This window comes from Mirounga leonina, unplaced genomic scaffold, assembly GCF_011800145.1.
Source record: "Mirounga leonina isolate KUSES-001 unplaced genomic scaffold, KU_Mleo_1.0 Mir_91, whole genome shotgun sequence".
Lineage (NCBI taxonomy): Eukaryota > Metazoa > Chordata > Mammalia > Carnivora > Phocidae > Mirounga > Mirounga leonina.
In genome coordinates, this window is record NW_023270839.1 from 860,753 (window position 1) to 879,767 (window position 19,015).

A 19,015-nucleotide genomic window follows, 5' to 3' on the forward strand; every position below is an offset into this window, starting at 1 on the left:
TTGATGGACACTTTACATGAAAAGATGCTCAATCAACATCACTCATCATCAGGGAAATACAAATCAAAACCACCATGAGATACCACCTCACACCTGTCAGAATGGCTAAAATCAACAACACAAAAAACAACAGGTGTTGGGGAGGATGTGGAGAAAGGTGAACCCTCTTACACTGCTGGTGGGAATGCAAGCTGGTGCAGCAACTGTGGAAATAGTATCGAGTTTCCTCAAAAAGTTAAAAGAACTACTTCACAATCCAGCAACTGTACTACTAGGTATTTACCCAAAGGAGACAAAAATACTAATGCAAAGGGATACATGCATACCAATGTTTATAGCAGCATTGTCTACCATGACCAAACTACAGAAACAGCCCAAGTGTCCACTGACTGTTATTTTTAGCTATTCTAAGTAGTTTTATAAATCAGGAAAATATGGTTACTAATAATGGTTACACAGAATTGGATTTATCAAAACTACCATACAGTAACTGTAATAAAGCCATGTTTAAGATGAAGACAATTCTTCAAGACTGCTTGGTCATCTTCCTTCCATTTTAGAGACAGAATTTTTATATATAACTCACCTCCTGGAATGGATTTTTGTTCCTTGGAACTGAGCTACAACAAAGAAAAACGATAGTGAAAACTTCACACAATGCTTTCACTATGGATAAAAGAGGTATGGGGAACGCACACATGTACACACAATTAGATACGTATTTGCAATTCTTCCTCCTTCACTTTCTTTGAGGCTGGGTCCTCTAGTTTTGTGTACCCAAATAGTGAATTGGGAAGGCAGAGAATATGAGGTACATTTATCAGCATCTAAAAGGGAGTAGGGCAATCTGTTAGCTTCAAAATAAAACCTAAGAGAAAACTGAAAGGGAGAAGGAAACACTGAGCAGCAGCTCTCAGAAGGAATAAAATCTGGGTATAAGGTAAGTTGATAAAACACATATTTTAGTGGTAAATTATATAAAAGTTTACTATATGCAACATAATGTTGCAGTTTGTCAGTATCCACATTTGTGTAAAAACTATGTAAACACATGTATGGGAAATAACAGGAGGAAATGGGGGCTGGGAGGAGGAATCTGCATTTTGCTGTAGCTTATTTCTTTGTATTTCTATATACCATTATATATTATTACATATATTAGCCACATATTTATATACTTATAATGTATTTTAAAAATACTTATTTTGTGTCTAAGAGGTCTTTTAATAAAGATATTTTTCAAAGCCTTTGTGAGTCAGACATATATTTGTTTCAGTGATAAAACAGGCTGTACAAAGAGAACTTAGGTTTTCCTCACAAGCATTTTTTTATTTGACAGAGAGAGAGACAGCGGGAGGGGAGGAGCAGGGAGCCTGATGCGGGGCTCGATCCCTGGGATCATGACCTGAGCCGAAGGCAGATGCTTAACGACTGAGCCACCCAGACGCCCCCTCACAAGCAATTTTTTAAAAATTTCAACGAAGAGGAGAGTGCTATTATACCATCCTTAATTACTGAAAGGTCAATTCCACACCTTTATCATCTTTACCTTATTTCTATGGCCTGTCTGAATGAATATTCCATAGAAAGGGCCAGAAGCCCACCCGACTGAAACACCTCATCTGTGATTAACTTCTTTCCAGGGTGCTTTAAGTTCCTCTAAGAGTACACATAGAATCAGGAGAGATTTAAATAGCACAGTATTATTAGTTATTAATAACCAAGATTAACTGTGATGAAATAGCTCAGGAGAAGGCAAAGGAGAAGTTTCTACGAAGCAAAATGTGTCTACTTGTTAGCCATATGCAAATCCAAGGATAAAATGTAAGCCAGAGAATATCAAGACAGGAAAAGAGTTAAGTTCAATGTTTTAAAGTGTACAAACCAGTGGTTTTTAGTATATTTACAGAGCTGTACAACTGTCACCACTGTCTAACTTCAGAACATTTTTTACCATCCTTAAAAGCCCCATACTCATTAGTTGTCACTCCTCATTCTCTCCCTTCTAGAATTTATTCTTTATCAAATGCTCCTTTGCCAGCTGCTCTTAGCAGCTTCTTCTGCAACTTTAGCAGTATTTCTGGTAAGTTAAGAAAAGAAAATAACCTTTTAAGTTACGATCTAATCTAATGATCTAAAACTCAGGGGCGCCTGAGTGGTTCAGTCATTAAGCGTCTGCCTTCGGCTCAGGTCATGATCCCAGGGTCCTGGGATCGAGCCCCGCATCGGGCTCCCTGCTCTGCGGGAAGCCTGATTCTCCCTCTTCCACTCCCTCTGCATGTGTTCCCTCTGCCAAATAAATAAATAAAATCTTAAAAAAAAAAAACCAGAACAATCTAACAATCAACTATCTAGTGACTAGATTATCTATTCTATCGACAAAGATGTAAAAGCTTAGGATAAAGCAGAGACAACATTCTAAAGATCCCAAACATAGTAAGATGTAGGCAAGAAACCAGCTTCACTCAAGTTTAGGTGAGAAAGAAGATCATTCCATGAAGGTTTTTCCCCTCCCAATTCTGCCTGTTCTTTCTTTATGTCTTGTAGGCTATTTTTCATACTACCATGAAGTAAATCTTGAAAAATGATACCCATTATGAAGCAAACAAGTACCTTACCACACCATGTTTGTTGTAAGATAGAGAAATTATCTGTAGAATGTTTCATTGCCATAAAGTATTTACAACAATCTACAGGGGTTGGCTTTATGGACCAGTTAAATAAAAACAACTGGTATCCAACATAAAGTTCCTGTCTTTGCTTTGGTTCAATAAGAATATGCATTTAAAAACACATTATCCAAATTCCCCTCCCCCATACAGTCTACAATACTGTCATCTCGTCATAAAAAACAAAAAACACCTAATGTATTTTTTTGGTGTGTGAGTATATATACTTGAAAGGAAAAGAACCAAAACGTCAAGTAAAATTAGCAATGATTATCTGCAGGTAATAAGGTTATACATATTGTTTACTTACCACTTTTCTATATAGTTTGAATTTTTAATAAGCACTTACTGATTTATAATAAAAAATTAAGTTACTTCCATTCTTAGCAGGGTGGAAAGACCTACACACAAATTACACAAGTCAAGAGCTGCTTACCTGTCATTGCCCCGCAGCATTTTGGGATCAAAATATCTATAATCATCAGTTTCCTATTAAAAAAAAAAAACAAACCAACCAGAACTTGGTTTCTCTTCAGAAAGTTACCATTTGGCTTTGAGTATTTTAATTACTTAAGCTATTAATCTGGTAGGTTAATTAAATAAATCTGTGTCACCACCACCACTACTACTAACAGAGCCCTTACTACATGTTAAACATTATTCTAAATGCTTTAGATGAAATTACTCACTTAAATCCCCATAACATCTGTGAGGTAGTTACTGTTACCTCTATTTTTTCAGATGGGCAAACGGGCACAGAGAAGTTATGTAACTTTCCTAAGGTCACATAACTAGTAAGTACAGGAAGTCCAGGATTTGAACCCAAGTAGTCTAGTTTCAATGCCCAAGCTCTTAACCACTATACTATACTATACTGTCTTGAAAATATACCCATTTTATAAACCAATATAATTATTTTTATTTTGTTTCTGTTTTAGAATTTTATTATATGTCCATGATTTTACTGAATATACAGAATAACCTAATACAGGTTTATAATCTCTATTTGAAACATTTAGAGTTTGGTGTGTTCTGGAATTTTGAATTAAAAAAAATTTTTTTTTGAAGATTTTATTTATTTGACAGAGACAGAGACAGTGAGAGAGGGAACACAAGCAGGGGGAGTGGCAGAGGGAGAAGCAGGCTTCCTGCGGAGCAGGGAGCCTGATGCGGGGCTCGATCCCAGGACCCAGGGATCATGACCTGAGCCGAAGGCAGACGCTCAACAGCTGAGCCACCCAGGCGCCCCTTGAATTAAAAAATTTTTAGTTGGATGATATCATGCATATAACATTCCCAGTTACGGGAGTTGGGTTATACAAAATCCTTCAGTTTTCAGAACTCTGTAGATTTCAGAAGTTGTGGATAAGGGGTTGTGGACTCTATAAGCTGGAAACTAGCTTCTTGATAATAAAGGAGCTGGAAAGTACTGTTTTACTGCTTGCAGTGTAATCACTCCCTAACCTCTGCCTCCTTCTCCTTCCACAGCACAGTCAGCCAAAGGAATCTGTTGTTCGCTGGAGAATGGATGGCCCTATGCAAACCTGATCAATGACAAACTATGCATTGGTTGCCACCACCTAGTCCTGTACTCAGTGGTGGACAGTGCTTAACCAATTACAAAACTCTCAGTGCACTCACAAGTAGCATCATAATCCTTCAACACTTTGCTTCGGGAAACCATTACTAAGCAGATTTACAAGATGAAACCTATCTGATATTTTTTTAATTCCCTTCTTTCAATTTATCCAGTCAAGACAAATCAAAGGAGAACACTTAAATAAGTGATAAGAATGCATCTAGAATTAGTTTATAGCATTTTCAAGCCTTTGAGCTAAGATGCATTCAAGATTACTAGCCAGGTCTAACTTAGTCCACTTTGCTAAGCTCTTTAGTACTTTGCTAGTCTCTCTTTAATGCCTCCAAATCAAGTTGTCTATCTGGAAACAGAAAAAGGATAAGAGAAAGTGAAGGTAGCTGCCTCATCTAGCAGATGGATTAAAAAAATGCTTTCAAAGCAGAAAAAATTTACTATTTCTAATTAGTTAAATATGTCTGTAGTGGGGTGCCTGGGTGGCTCAGTTGGTTAAGTGACTGCCTTCAGCTCAGGTCATGATCCCAGGGTCCTGGGATCGAGCCCTCCATCGGGCTCCCTGCTCGGTGGGAAGCCTGCTTCTCCCTCTCCCACTCCCCCTGCTTGTGTTCCCTCTCTTGCTGTCTCTGTCAATTAAATAAATAAATAAAATCTTTAAAAAAAAATATGTCTGTAGTAATGTGTCTTCTGTTATACAGTTAAAGTCACCAGTTAACTAATAAATGAATTTACATAACCTGGAGAAACATCAGAATAAGAACCGTAATTTAGCCATCCATGTGGAAGGTATGTGTATGCTGGAATGAGTAGTAAACAGAAACATAGAAATAGTAGATTTTTGGTTCCAGTTGTGCTACTAAAAATAGTGTGACTTGGGAGAAGTCATTTAACATCTCTTGGTTTCCTCTCCCCCACATTCAAATTACTTCTAATGTTTCCTTAAACTCTAAAGCTCTGTGATTCCATGAAAAGCATGTTTCTTGCCCTCTTCAATACAGCACAGTGGTGAAAAATGTGGCCTGCCCAGCTCTGCCATTTATTAACTTTGTGTCTTTGGGCAAATTAATTAACTTTATTGTGCCATAGTTTCTTCATCCATAAAATGAAGATCATAATAAAATGGTATTTTTCATAGAAGTTTCTAATAAAAAATAAATGAAATGTGAAAATGTTTTGAATGATTCCTGGCATATAAAAAGTATGTAATAAACATTAGCTATCATCTTTATAACGGTCATTATTCATTATCTCAACTTAAAAATTAGGGATAGTAACAAAATATCCCAAACTTTCTTAACCCCTTGTGTATTTGGCATCTGTCTAAAATTCTCCCATTTATTTATATTTTTAACCTTTATTAGTGTTTGGAATAATATCCTCCACAAATTTAGAGCTTATTATGAAGTAGTAGTCTCTAAGATAATTAGTTACAAATGTATACTTCTCTCAGGCTTTCAGACTTTTCAAGAAGAGCTACTTCTTCCTATATTCTAGGATGTTTTAAGGAAGTCTATTGTTACACTACATTGTATACCATTTTCTCTGAATCAATTCCCAGACTGGAGAATCCAATCTTTTTAAGCTTATCATTATAGAACATTCTCTTATTCTTTTCATAATTGTAATTGTCCCCTTTGGGGATGTTTTATTACACTCTTTGTTTCACATGGGCAGATTTTTAAATATGTTTTGTTAATTTCCTTTAATGTTATTGTCATCATGTTTTAACAATTACAAAAAGTGACACATTTATCTGAAGATTCTGTTCTTTCTTAGCATGGGATCTTAAGCCTTGCTGCCAAAATCTATAGAGATTCAGATCAATCCAAACTAGGGTTCTGATGCTGCCTTTCTTGATTCTAGACTCTTGTGATAACCACCTTCTAGTTGCCACAATAATAGGATGAACTGTTTTATGAAATGGACTGCAATAATTTTCACATTCCTTTCTTAAATTGTAAACAGATAGCTTGGAAACCCAGTAAATGCTAACAATATTTACCCATTTGTCTATTCATCCAACAATATATCTCTCTCAATTTACTTTTCAACCCAAGACTTTCGTGCCCTCTGAACACATGCACTTAAAAATTTCACTATGTATTCCTCTCCTAATTTTCATAAAGTTAAATTGGTCTGGTACTCTTTATACTACACCAGCTGATGCTCACTAGTTCTTTGTCATTTACAAAAAATTGCTCCTTAGGATATATTTTACATTTAACTATATATGGAATATAATCTACATTTAATTTGGATGAGAGCTGGCCAGAATAGTTATACAGCTGAGAAAACCAATTCTCATTATCTGTGATAATGGCTAAAAAGGCTCTTTGAGAACATGGACTCTTTCCTTTCCCTCATGTAGTTTGCTGTGATTAAGCCCACAATGAACTCAGATTTTACTGCTTTTCATGTACTGAGTTTGATATGTTCAAGAACTTATAAGTACCATGTCATATGCTACTCACAGGGTTTGACTTCATCTCCATGAGATTGTCTAAAATACGAGTAACAGGTAGATTCTGTGGAAAAGATAAGTATTTGTTAAATATTAGAAGAATAACCAAAGTTCTTCTCTATTAACAAAACAACTGAATTTTTTTCCCCACAGTTAAGTATGCTTACTTTTCCATTAAACACATTCTAAAATTAAGTATTCTGTGAATGGTGTCGTAGATATAAATACCCCTGGCACTACTCAAGTTTCCAAAGAAAAAATATAATTCTAAATCAAAAGGTCCTTTTGATGTGAAAGTGTACCCAGGTTTTAATACAAACACGTTTGGGCTTTTTACTTTGTTGGATGTTTGCTTTTTAACATGACCAACTGCAAACTTTTGATCAAATAAGAATCCCATTTTTTCCCTATTTCCTTTCTGCAGGTAGTAAGAGTTTCTTTAGAAGCAGAGTAACTTAAAGTTTGAAAATGTATGAGATTAAAGAAACTCAAGAGTCTTTCATTTCTAATGTATATTCTTCTAAGCCAAAAGGATACTTGTGATCTTTGAAAAATGGGGAAATGGATACATATAAATTTTATTGACCACTTTTGTTTTGCCTAGGATAAATTCCAAATTTCCAGTGACATACTGCATTGTCTTCTTACTGAAGAAATTCTACTTTGAACATGAAATATGTAACACTGGTGTTGGCAGAAGACTGCCTCTTGACATGCTTACATGCCTTGGGATAAGAAGTAGTATTGTTAAATTTCAATCTGTTTTTACCATTATTTTGAACATAAGACATGAAGTACAGAAAATTTACTAAGTGACTATTATGTTTATTCAAAATGCATTCCTACTGGGATGGTATTCTGCCTACTTTAAACTGATATTTCATTTGTGAACTGTACAGGATGTTCTGTATATTTTGTATCTTAGAGACTTCTTACAACAAAGGCAACATTAAATCTGATTATTTAAATAAATGTAGATAACACATTACTATTTTACAAGAGTTTTGCTTTCTTTAGGTCATAAAACATTTTACTGTTTCCAAAATGGACTTCCACTACAGAAAATGCTGCTTTGCCCAGACAGAAAATAGGAATTTTTCTTTTTCTTTCTCTAGATTAGCAAGTAAAAAACCTTTTAAGATGATCTTAACCAAGTAAAATTAAAGCTATTTCATTATTCCCTGATATTTGTGTTGGCCAGAAACTTTTTAAATAAACAAAAGCACCAGAGGTTCAATCTAACTGAATGTACTTCCTGAATTCTATTATTTGGAGTAAAAAAAAAAACAGAGCTCAAAATTTTACCTTTTAAGTTTTGTTTCAAATAAAATTGAGTTTGTACATGTAGGAATAAGTCTAAACCATGACTTTCTCTGAAGAATGACTGGGGGCAGATTTACATCTATAAAAATGCTTTATCCCAAAGGAAAAACTAGTTATGTATTTGTTCCAAGTCATGTTAACAAATGATGAAGTATTTCGCAAAATAAAAGGAGGGAATAATTTTTTAAAAACATCTAGAGCAAGAATGCATTAAAATTATAAAATTTTACTAAAATTAATTTTATACTAGTTTCTCTATTTACTACAGCTCTCCACTGAAATCCCTGAATTGCACTACTAGATCTGTGCCATAGGGAAAAATTCAGAAAAGATGTAATGTAATGATAAAGCCCTAAGAGTCATATTACTTTTATATTTGTGAAAATAATTGGAAATTTGACTATTTATATTAACATCTCATGATAAATCCTCATGTAGTATAAAAATGAGATTTTTCTAAAAAGTACAACTAAATTTTATAACTCTGCAATACCTTAAGATAAACCTGCTAGTGAACAGGTCATTAAATAATGTAAGAAAATTTTTTTTCTAGCAAAATAATCCAAAAGTTCATGAGCCCAGAGACAATTCTTTATGTTTTTGTCTGGTCTTTACAACCACATAACACCCAAAGAATCATCTACCACTGCTGCACCATAGGATATTCACATACTACCAGACATTAAGGAAAACTTCAAGTGTGGAGAATGATAAAGGACATACAAAATTTCCTTTCCATAATGTTAAAGGCATAAGAAAGAGTACTTCAGAAAACAACTTCTGAGATCCTTGTCACAAACTAATACTCTACCTAGCTTTTGTTACCTAAATGAAGACTTGAACTGAGTTAATCATTAAATCAAATTAATTTTTTTGAGAGTGAGCAAGAATGGGGATGGGGGGCGGGGAGGGAGGGGCAGAGGGAGAGAGAAGAGAGAATTCCAAGCAGGCTCCACGCCCAGTATGGAGCCTGAGCCTGACGTGGGGCTCAACCTCACAACCCTGAGATCATGACCTGAGCCAAATCAAGAGTCAGACACTTAACCCACTAAGCCACCCAGTTAATCATTTTAAAAATAATTTTTTTTTTTTTGAGAGAGATGGGGGTGGGGGCAGGGAAGGGCAGCAGAAGAAGGAGAGAGAATCTTAAGCAGGCTCTATGCCCAGCACAGAGCTGAGACAGGGCTCGATCTCACAACCCTGAGATCATGACCTGAGCTGAAATCAAGAGTTGGACACTTAACCGACTGAGCCATCCAGGGGCCCCAAAAATCAATTTCATATTAATAATTTCTATACAAGACTAATCAATGTTTGAAGAAAACTGAACTATGGCAGCTAAACACTAACAGAAAACATCAGAACAAAACCATACATGAGACCAGAGGGAGACAAACCATAAGAGACTCAATCTCAGGAAACAAACTGAGGGTTGCTGGAGTGGAGGGGGGTGGGAGGGATGGGGTGTCTGGGTGATGGTCACTGGGGAGGGTATGTGCTATGGTGAGCGCTGTAAATTGTATAAGACTGATGAATCATAGACCTGTACCTCTGAAACAAATAATACATTATATGTTAATAAAAAAAAAGTGGGCTTTTTCCGCCATCTTGGAGTCTGAGGAGGCCTGCTGGGAACAGGACTCCTATAACGCCAAATAATGTCTGGAAGGCTGTGGTCCACGGCCATTTTTGCTGGCTATAAGCGGGGTCTCCGGAACCAGAGGGAGCACACAGCTCTTCTTAAAATCGAAGGTGTTTATGCTCGAGATGAAACGGAATTCTACCTAGGCAAGAGATGTGCTTATGTGTACAAAGCAAAGAACAACACAGTGACTCCTGGAGGCAAACCAAACAAAACCAGAGTAATCTGGGGAAAAGTAACTCATGCTCATGGAAACAGTGGCATGGTTCATGCCAAATTCCGAAGCAACCTTCCTGCTAAAGCCATTGGCCACAGAATCTGTGTGATGCTGTACCCCTCAAGGATTTAAATTTAATGAAAAGTAAATAAAGGTGTAGATTTGTTAAAAAAAAATAAAAAAAATTTTTAAAAAGTGGGCTAAAAAGAAAAAGAACAAAACCATACAATTTTCTCTGTTCAACAAATGTTACCTTACTCATCTTCAGAAACAAAAAATTTTTGTAGCTCAATAAGAGGTATAAATGAAATTTAATCAAATAAAAAAACCCATTAATTGTTTAAAAAAATTCCCAAGCATAGTTTTCAATGTTTTTGGAAACTGTTTTAGAAAGAAATGTAAAACATTATCATATAGGTTGGCAAATAAATCTCTAGTAGTCGAAAGCCTAATATATTACATAGTGTTGAGAGACAAAAAAGTCTCATACACATGAATATCCTAAATTAAAGATCAGTATTTCTAAAATCCTCGAATTTCAGATACATGAACTAGAAATTTTATTTGGAGAAAAAAAAAATCTATTTCTAAAAACCCTTACTGGTTTTATGACCACAGTCATGTTTTATAATTTTAGTCACTGGAAAAGTTTAAACAGAAACAATGTTAATTTTATCTTTGACAGTGTCATTGCTTAAAAGCAAAACTGAAATAAAATATTCACAGAAATTAAAAAACAATCTAAGAAAAGTAATACAGCTTTACATCCAAAACAGTTAAAAAGTTTTTTTCCTTTAGTTCTCCTAGAATTAGCCACTTGTTGCCCTATATTGCCATCTGGTCTATGGTGACTATTTCTAACTCTCTCCTTGCAGCTCTGGCCTGGGGATGATATTCTGATGCTGAAGTCAGCATTGAGGCTGGGACAAGAGTTGCTGCTGTTGTGATTGTCAAAGCCCTGGATAATGAAAACTAGTATGTGGACTTCCTTGAAGAAAATGCTTATCTTGAAGACTGTATCAGCCTAGTAAAGAATAAGATGAAATGTGTGGATACCAGAAACACACTGGGAATGAGCAATTATCAATGATAATAAGGGACAGAAAGTTGTCAGTGAAGTAAAGATAGGAAAAGGGAGGGGGAATAAGATAGATCACCTGTTTCCAAAATTTTGAAATTCTAAATCAGAAAGGGATCTATGGGTGAATCCAATATCCACATCAATATCTTACAGATGAGGAAATAATAAAATATACAGTAGTATTTTTGTTTTGCATTTTTTATATGAATAAATGTTTTAAGCTATAAATGAAATAAAAAGAATATTTATTGTCTAGTTTCCTACATTGCTTGTAAGAGCTTTGTATACTTTGTTTTTTGGGCAAGGTAAGTTTTATGCATCACAACTATCAGCTATCACATAAAACCACCTGAATGATATTTACAGATTTGGAATTTATTTGTGTGAGGATAATTATACAAGAATGTGATGAGTAATACAGCACAAAGTTGAATAATTTAGAAGTCTTATTTCACTCTGGCTTGTTTGCTAAAATAATCCCTCTTTTAAAAATGAATAAATTGCAAGCAGTGGAAATCAGTAGGTTAAAAAAGAGTTAAAGATGTATCCTCTAGGGGCACCTGGGTGGCTCAGTTAGTTAAGGATCTGTCTTCAGCTCAGGTTGTGATTCTGGGGTTCTGGGATTGAGTCCCGAATCGTGTTCCCTGCTCCTCGGGGAGTCTGCTTCTCCCTCTGCCCACCCCCACTCTCTCTCTCAAATAAATAAATCTTTAAAAAAATTATTAAACTGACAAAGACCACACACATATACACAATATATGCACGCACCAAGGTTGGGAAGGATGTCAAGAAACAAGCGCTTTAAGTCCCTGCCAGTCAGTAGGTACATCTTTTCTGGAGGGCAATTTGGTAATATTTATTAAGAACAATGACAAATGCTCACCCCTTTGATTCCATAATTCAACTACAGGAATTTATCATATGGAAGTAATCAGAGATGAATACTCACCCAGAAAAAACTAACATTTAAAAATTAGGCATATATCCTTCAGTAAACTCATTTTTATGGAGCACTGGGTGTTATACAAAAACAATGAATCATGGATCACTACATCAAAAACTAATGATGTTCTAGGTAGCATTGACATCTTCACAATATTTGGTGGGGATGCGGAGAAAGGGGAACCCTCCTACACTGTTGATGGGAATGCAAGCTGGTGCAGCCACTCTGGAAAACAATATGGAGGTTCCTCAAAAAGTTGAAAGTAGAGCTACCCTACAACCCAGCAATTGCACTACTAGGTATTTACCCCAAAGATACAAATGTAGGGATCCAAAGGGGTGCACCCCGATGTTTATAGCAGCAATGTCCACAATAGCCAAACTATGGAAAGAGGCAAGATGTCCATCGACAGATGAACGGATAAAAATGTGGCATATATATACAATGGAATATTATGCAGCCATCAAAAGGAATGAAATCTTGCCATTGGCAACGACGTGGATGGAACTGGAAGGTACTATGCTGAGCGAAATAAGTCAATCAGAGAAAGACATGTATCATATGACCTCACTGATATGAGGAATTCTTAATCTCAGGAAACAAACTGAGTGTTGCTGGAATGGTGGGAGGTGGGAGGGATGGGGTGGCTGGGTGATACACACTGGGGAGGGTATGTGCTATGGTGAGTGCTGTGAATTGTGTAAGACTGTTGAATCACAGACCTGTACCCCTGAAACAAATAATACATTATATGTTAAAAAAGGGAGAAGATAGTAGGAAGGGAAAAATGAAGGGGGGGGAATCGGAGGGGGAGGCGAACCATGAGAGACTATGGACTCTGAGAAACAAACTGAGGGTTCTAGAGGGGAGGGGGGTGGGGGGATGGGTTAGCCTGGTGATGGGTATTAAAGAGGGCACGTACTGAATGGAGCACTGGGTGTTATATGCAAACAATGAATCATGGAACACTACATCAAAAACTAATGATGTAATGTATGGTGATTAACATAACATAATAAAAAAAACTAATGATGTATTATATAGTGACCAACATAATAAAATTAAAAAAAAAAAAATAAAGACTAGACTTACTCTTTAAAAAAAAAAAGAGGGGCCCCTAGGTGGCTCAGTCGGTTAGGTGTCTGCCTTCGGCCCAGGTCATGATCCTGGAGTTCTGGGATCGAGCCCCACAGCAGGTTCCCTGAGTGCTCAGCGGGGAGTCTGCTTCTCCCTCTGCCCCTCACCCTGCTTGTGCTCTCTGTCTCTCACTCTGTCTCTCTCAAATAAATAAATAAAATTTTATTTTAAAAAAAGTTAAAAAAAAAAGAAACAAAAGATCATATTAAACTTTTTTTAATAGAGCATTTTTTACTTCACAATATAAAATGAACTACCCTCTGACCCCAAAAAATCAATAAATATTTCCTCTAATTTGAGCCTGAAATGTATGTCTTATTAACATACACTTTAAAAAAATGACACAGCTCTTCTAGTCATGGCGACAGAATATACTACAGATAGAGATAACCACCAATCATACCAAATTTTACTTTTATAAGTGAGAAACTGCCTATTTCAAAGTAGTTTGTTACTTGTAATATTAAGAAAAGCAAAGGAATTTGAGGTTACAGATGCCAGGTTCTTTTTATATACTAAATGAACTTTAAACAAACCAACTTTTGTGTTAACACAATAAAATACTCAAGTTGATCAGTTCAGACACTTCTTACAAACACTAGTGGACATGTAACATGTGACTCTAAGGTAGTAAGTTAAAAAATCGATCATTTCAAAGACTGAAGTCTATAATTCTCCATGCTGAGTTATTCTACTACTGTGATTTCCTTGTAAGAGTGAACCGTTAGAAAAATATGTAAATCTCCTTATACATAAATTTAACTACATGTGGTTATACAACAGCCACTCTGTCTACTGAAAGGCAGACAGTATCTTAGGGGCTGGTGGTTCCCCTTCTGTATCACATAACAAAATCATCTTGTCCATAGTTAATGATAAATTGAGTGGTGTGACAGAGATTCTCTCCTTGACAAAACTCTACTCAGGCTCCCCTGAGCCCTTTCAATGGGGCCTTGACTTCTGAACTCTGTCCATCTTTGAATAGTCCAATTTAAAAAGAATCCTGTTAAGTCAGTTTAGCGAGAATTTCTCATCTTCAATACCTGATCACCCTAATATCTGATCAGGTTCCTCATCCTCTACCATCTCCCAGGTGATGTCTGATCACATTTGGCCTGCCTTCAGTAAAGATCCTATTAGATTGGTTTAGCCAGAATCCTCTTTTATCCCTGATGTTTCCTTTTAGTAATTTTATATCCACTGATCCCTACCCTGATTCTTGGCTATAAATTCCCACTTTTCCTTGATAGATTTGGAATTGAACCCAATCTTCCTCCCCAACTGTAAAACCCTACTGTGGTGGTCCCAATACCTTTTGTTTATTGTTCTTTAACAAGTGTCATGAGTAATTTTCTCTTTAGCAGGTGCTAGGTTAAACTGTAAAGTATAACACATTGGTCTCTAATGTGCCCAACTTCCTATTTTGTATCTTTTCAACCTTTACAGTCGAAGAGAACAAAGAAACTGACTCAGGGAAGTGCTGTAAACCGGTAAAAGAGTGGATTAAGTACTTACTAGTAGCTCCTTACCAGGAGAGAGGTAGACTGGGAGGGATTGAATAGAATTCCTAAGAGGGATAATGAAGCTAAAAAGTATTCCTAAGTAATTAGGAAATAATGCAAACTATCTAGAATGTATCTTAAGTAAAGCTTGGAAAGTCACCAGCCTTTTAATTAAATAAAGCAAACTATAATTTTTTCACTGTTCTTTACTAATACTACATGGCTTTTATAATAAAACGTTACCCAAAAAAAGAACTGAATTACCTACTGTATGCAAAGTGCTATTGAAAATTCAAAGATGGGGAAAAAACTGCTTGCCCTCAAGGATCTTATCAAGAAGTAGTTAAACACATGTCAATTTTATTTCAATAAAACTGGGGGTGGGGGGAGTAAAAAATAACATCAATACAAAATACTGCATGTAAATATTGTAAGAAAGATAAAAGTATGGAGGAAGTTCAGAGAAAGAAACGATCTATTTTTTTCTGAAAACAAGTAAACACTTAATATTCACATTTGAATAACCGCTAATTCACTCTCTTTTTAAAATCTGGCCTTTAAAATCCTTCTCATTATAAATTGAAATATTTATGTATGAAATAATTATGTCTCAGATTTTCCTTAAACTATCTCAGTAAAAATAAATGAATATATAATATATATTATATATATATTATGGAATATGAAACAAGAATGACAGGATGCTGAGTACTGAAGCCTGGTGAAGGGTTCAGGAAAGATTGCTATACTAATGTATATTTGAAAGTGTCAATAAAGTCCAAATGAACAAATTAAAAAAAAAAGCTCTGAACTACACATGTAAAATATTCTTAAATATACCAGAATAAAAGACCCTTTGATTTTACTTTATTCCAAATATTTCCAAATAACTTGAATATATCTAGAAAGTTGTTCTAGCTGAGCATCAACCTGCCAATATTTATGTTCAAAAGTTACCAAAATGGGGGCACCTGTGTGGCTCAGCCGGTTAAGCCCCTGCTTTTGGCACAGGTCATGATCTCAGGGTCCTGGGAATCGAGGCCACATCAGGCTTCCTGCTCAGCAGGGAGTCTGCTTCTCTCTCTCCCTCTCCCCTCCCCACCATTTTTCTTGCTCTCTCTTTCTCTCAAATAAATAAAATCTTTTTTTTTTTTTAAGATTTTATTTATTTATTTGAGAAAGAATAAGAGAGCGAGAGAGAGAGCACATGAGAGGGGAGAGAGTCAGAGGGAGAAGCAGACTCCCTGCTGATCAAGGAGCTTGATGCGGGACTCGATCCCGGGACTTCAGGATCATGACCTGAGCCGAAGGCAGTTGCTTAACCAACTGAGCCACCCAGGAGCCCTCAAATAAATACAATCTCAAAAAAAAAAGTTACCAGAACGTTTTTTAATAAGTATACTCACTTGCTGTTTCAATACCAGGTTCTTCACTCCTTCCATAACAAACTGTGATCCTGTATTCATGACTCGTGATAAGAGACTAGGGACAAAAAAAGATCACACGAAGTATAAATTATCTTTCCAATTTGTTACAGATAAAATATTTGCCTGATTATACATGACCTGCTGATGCTCACTGTACCTACCACTTTTATTCTCACTAAACAGAAGTGACCTGAGAATTTTTGCTTTCATATACATCACTGCTGTAATTTTATCTAACAATAAAAGTGATAAAATACTCTGACTAGTAAATAATTATTCATAAAATGTAAAAATAAAAGCTGTCTTCAAATTAAACATTTTAATTGCTTAGTCTTGGCTATATAGGCATACCTCATTTTATCTTGCTTCAGTATAGTGCACTTTGCAGACAGTTGTTTTTTTAAACAAAATTGAAGGTCCACGGAAACCTTGCATTAACAAGTCTATTGGCACCATTTTTCCATCAGCATTTGCTCACTTCATGTCCCTGTGTTACATTTTGGTTACTCTCACAATATTTCAACTTTTTCATTATTACTGTATTGGCTATGGTGATCTGTAATCAGTGGTCTTTGATGTTACTACTGTAATTGTTTCCGGGTGCCACAAGCCTCACCCATGTAAGACAGCAAACTTAAATGATAAATGCTGGGTGTGTTCTGAATGCTCTATCAACTGCCTGTTCCCTTGTCTCTCTCCCTCTCCTTGGGCCTTCCTATTCCCTGACACACAATATTAAAATTAGGCCAATTAATAGCCCTATAATGGCCTCTAAGTGTTCAGGTGGAAAGGAAGAATCACATGTCTCTCACTTTATTTTTTTGATGTCTGATCTTATTTATTTGTTATTCCTAGACAATCTCCTTTTTGACTGGATTCAGACTTAGAGGTAGAAGCTCTCAGAGAGGACAGCCTCCATCCCTTGGCAATCTGGTCCTGGTGTTTTTCTTTAGCCTCCTTCATTCTCTTGGCCAAAAGTCTAGTATATCCTGTAGCTTCTTCCTTGCTTTTCTTAGTACACTGTTTCTTCAGAGCAATATGCTGATGCTTGTGTTGGAGGACATGTGGAGTAACAAGATGTTAAATCTTGGATGCTTTTGGTTCCTGGTTTCCTACCTTCTTTGTTTAGGGGCTTTCTTACAACATACTGGTGGACATCATCTTTACAGACACTGAAAAGTTTGCAGATTCTGCTAGCTCGTTTGGGCCCCACGCAATGACGCCCAGTGCTATCAGTGAGTCCAGGAATATCCCTTCCCCCGCTTTTTCACAATGACCAAGTTGAGAACATTGAGATTGGCATTCACAATGCAACCTCAAACAGATTTGTGCTTTCTTTCTTCAGTCCTCCTAGGTCTTTCTCCAGACCTCAGGAATGTTCCTTATTCAGCAGCAGGCAGACATGGCCATGGGTCAAGACACCTTGCTTTACTGGGAAGCCTTGTCATTGCCACCATTGACTTAGACCACGTAATCCTTCTTCACCCAGAGCATCAGCAGCAACTTCTGTGGCCAACACTTCTCATAAAAGAGGTGAAGTTTGTGTTTATCATCCACTTCAATGAGTTTCTGGCAGCCAGTAGCTGGTAAAGAGATGTTCAGCTGCATCCTAAAGCAGCCTACCACCTCCAGGCACCACGAAAAAGAGCACGTCTCTCACTTTAAATCAAAAGCCACAACTAATTTAGTGAGGAAGAAGACATGTTGAAAGCTGAGAAAGGCTGAAAGCTAGGCCTCTTATGCCAGTTAGCCAAGTTGTGAACACAAAGGAAAAGTTCTTGAAGGAAATTAAAAATGTTATTCCAGTGAACACACGACTAAGAAAGCAAAACAGACTTATTACTGATATGGAAAAGGTTTGTGTAATCTGGACAGAAGATCAAACCAGCCACAAAACTCCCTCCAGCCAAAGTCTAATCCAGAGCAAGGCCCTAACTCTCTTCAATTCTATGAAGGCTGAGAGAGGTGAGGAAGCTACAGAAGAAAAATATGAAGCTAGCAGAGGTTGGTTCATAAGGTTCAAGGAAGGAAGTCATCTCTATAAGGTAAGTGCAAGATGAAGCAGCAAGTGTTGATGTTGAAGCAAGTTATCCAGATTTAGCTAAGGTAATGAATGAAGGGGGTACACTAAACAACAGTTTTTCAAAAGAGACAAAATAGGACTTCTACTGGAAGAACATGCCATCTAGGACTCTCATAGCTAGGAGAATTCAAGACTTGGCTTCAAAACTTCAAGGACAGGCTGACTCTTATTAAGGGCTAATGCAGCTGATGACTTTAAATTGCAGCCAACGCTCATTTACCATTCTGAAAATCCCTAGGAATTATCCCTTAAGATTATGCTAAATCTACTTGTGCTCTAGAAATGGAACAACAAAGCCTGGATGACAGCACATCTGTTTGCATGATTTACTGAGTATTTAAGCCCACTGTTGAAGTCTACTGCTCAGAAAAAAAGATTCCTTTCCAAATATTACTGCTCATTGACAAGACACCTGGTCACCTAAGAGGTGTGATGGAGATACACAATGAAATTAATGTTGTTTTCAAGCCTGCTAATAAACTATCCATTCTGTAGCCTATGGATCAAGGAGTGATTCTGACTTTCAAATTTTCTTATTTAAGAAATATATTTCTTAAAGCTATAGCTGCCACAGATAGTGATTCTTCTGATGGATCTGAGCAAACTAAACTGAAAACCTTCAAGGTTTTACCATTCTAGATGCCACTAAGAACATTCATGATTCATGGGAAGACGTCAAAATATCAACATGAGCGAAAGTATGGAATAAGGTGACTCCAACCCTGCCAGGTGACTTAGAGGGGTTCGGGACTTCAGTGGAAGAAGTCACTGCAGATGTGGTAGAAACAGAGAACTAGAATTAGAAGTGGAGCCTCAAGATGTGACTGAGTTGCTGTAATCTCATGATACAACTTGAATGAGTAAGGAGTTGTTGCTTACAGATGAACAAAGAAAGTAGTTTCTTATTTTTTTTTTTTTAAAGATTTTATTTATTTA

The 19,015-nt window shown here is 36.4% G+C and overlaps 2 protein-coding genes across 2 annotated transcripts in view; one reads left to right on the forward strand and one right to left on the reverse strand.

The window, feature by feature from the left end:
• SCFD1 (sec1 family domain containing 1) overlaps nt 1-19,015 on the reverse strand; it is a 105,244-nt gene that overhangs the window by 10,817 nt on the left and 75,412 nt on the right. The window contains exons 19-22 of the mRNA XM_034994378.1: nt 15,976-16,051; nt 6,735-6,788; nt 3,106-3,158; nt 587-620 (exon numbers count right to left, since the gene is read on the reverse strand). Coding sequence (XP_034850269.1) covers nt 587-620; nt 3,106-3,158; nt 6,735-6,788; nt 15,976-16,051 — 217 coding nt within the window. The remainder of the gene's footprint in view (nt 1-586; nt 621-3,105; nt 3,159-6,734; nt 6,789-15,975; nt 16,052-19,015) is intronic.
• LOC118003385 (60S ribosomal protein L35a-like) lies at nt 9,659-10,073 on the forward strand. Its single transcript, XM_034994379.1, has one exon. It carries the CDS (start codon nt 9,706-9,708, stop codon nt 10,036-10,038), a length of 333 nt encoding a protein of 110 aa, XP_034850270.1. The 5' UTR covers nt 9,659-9,705; the 3' UTR covers nt 10,039-10,073.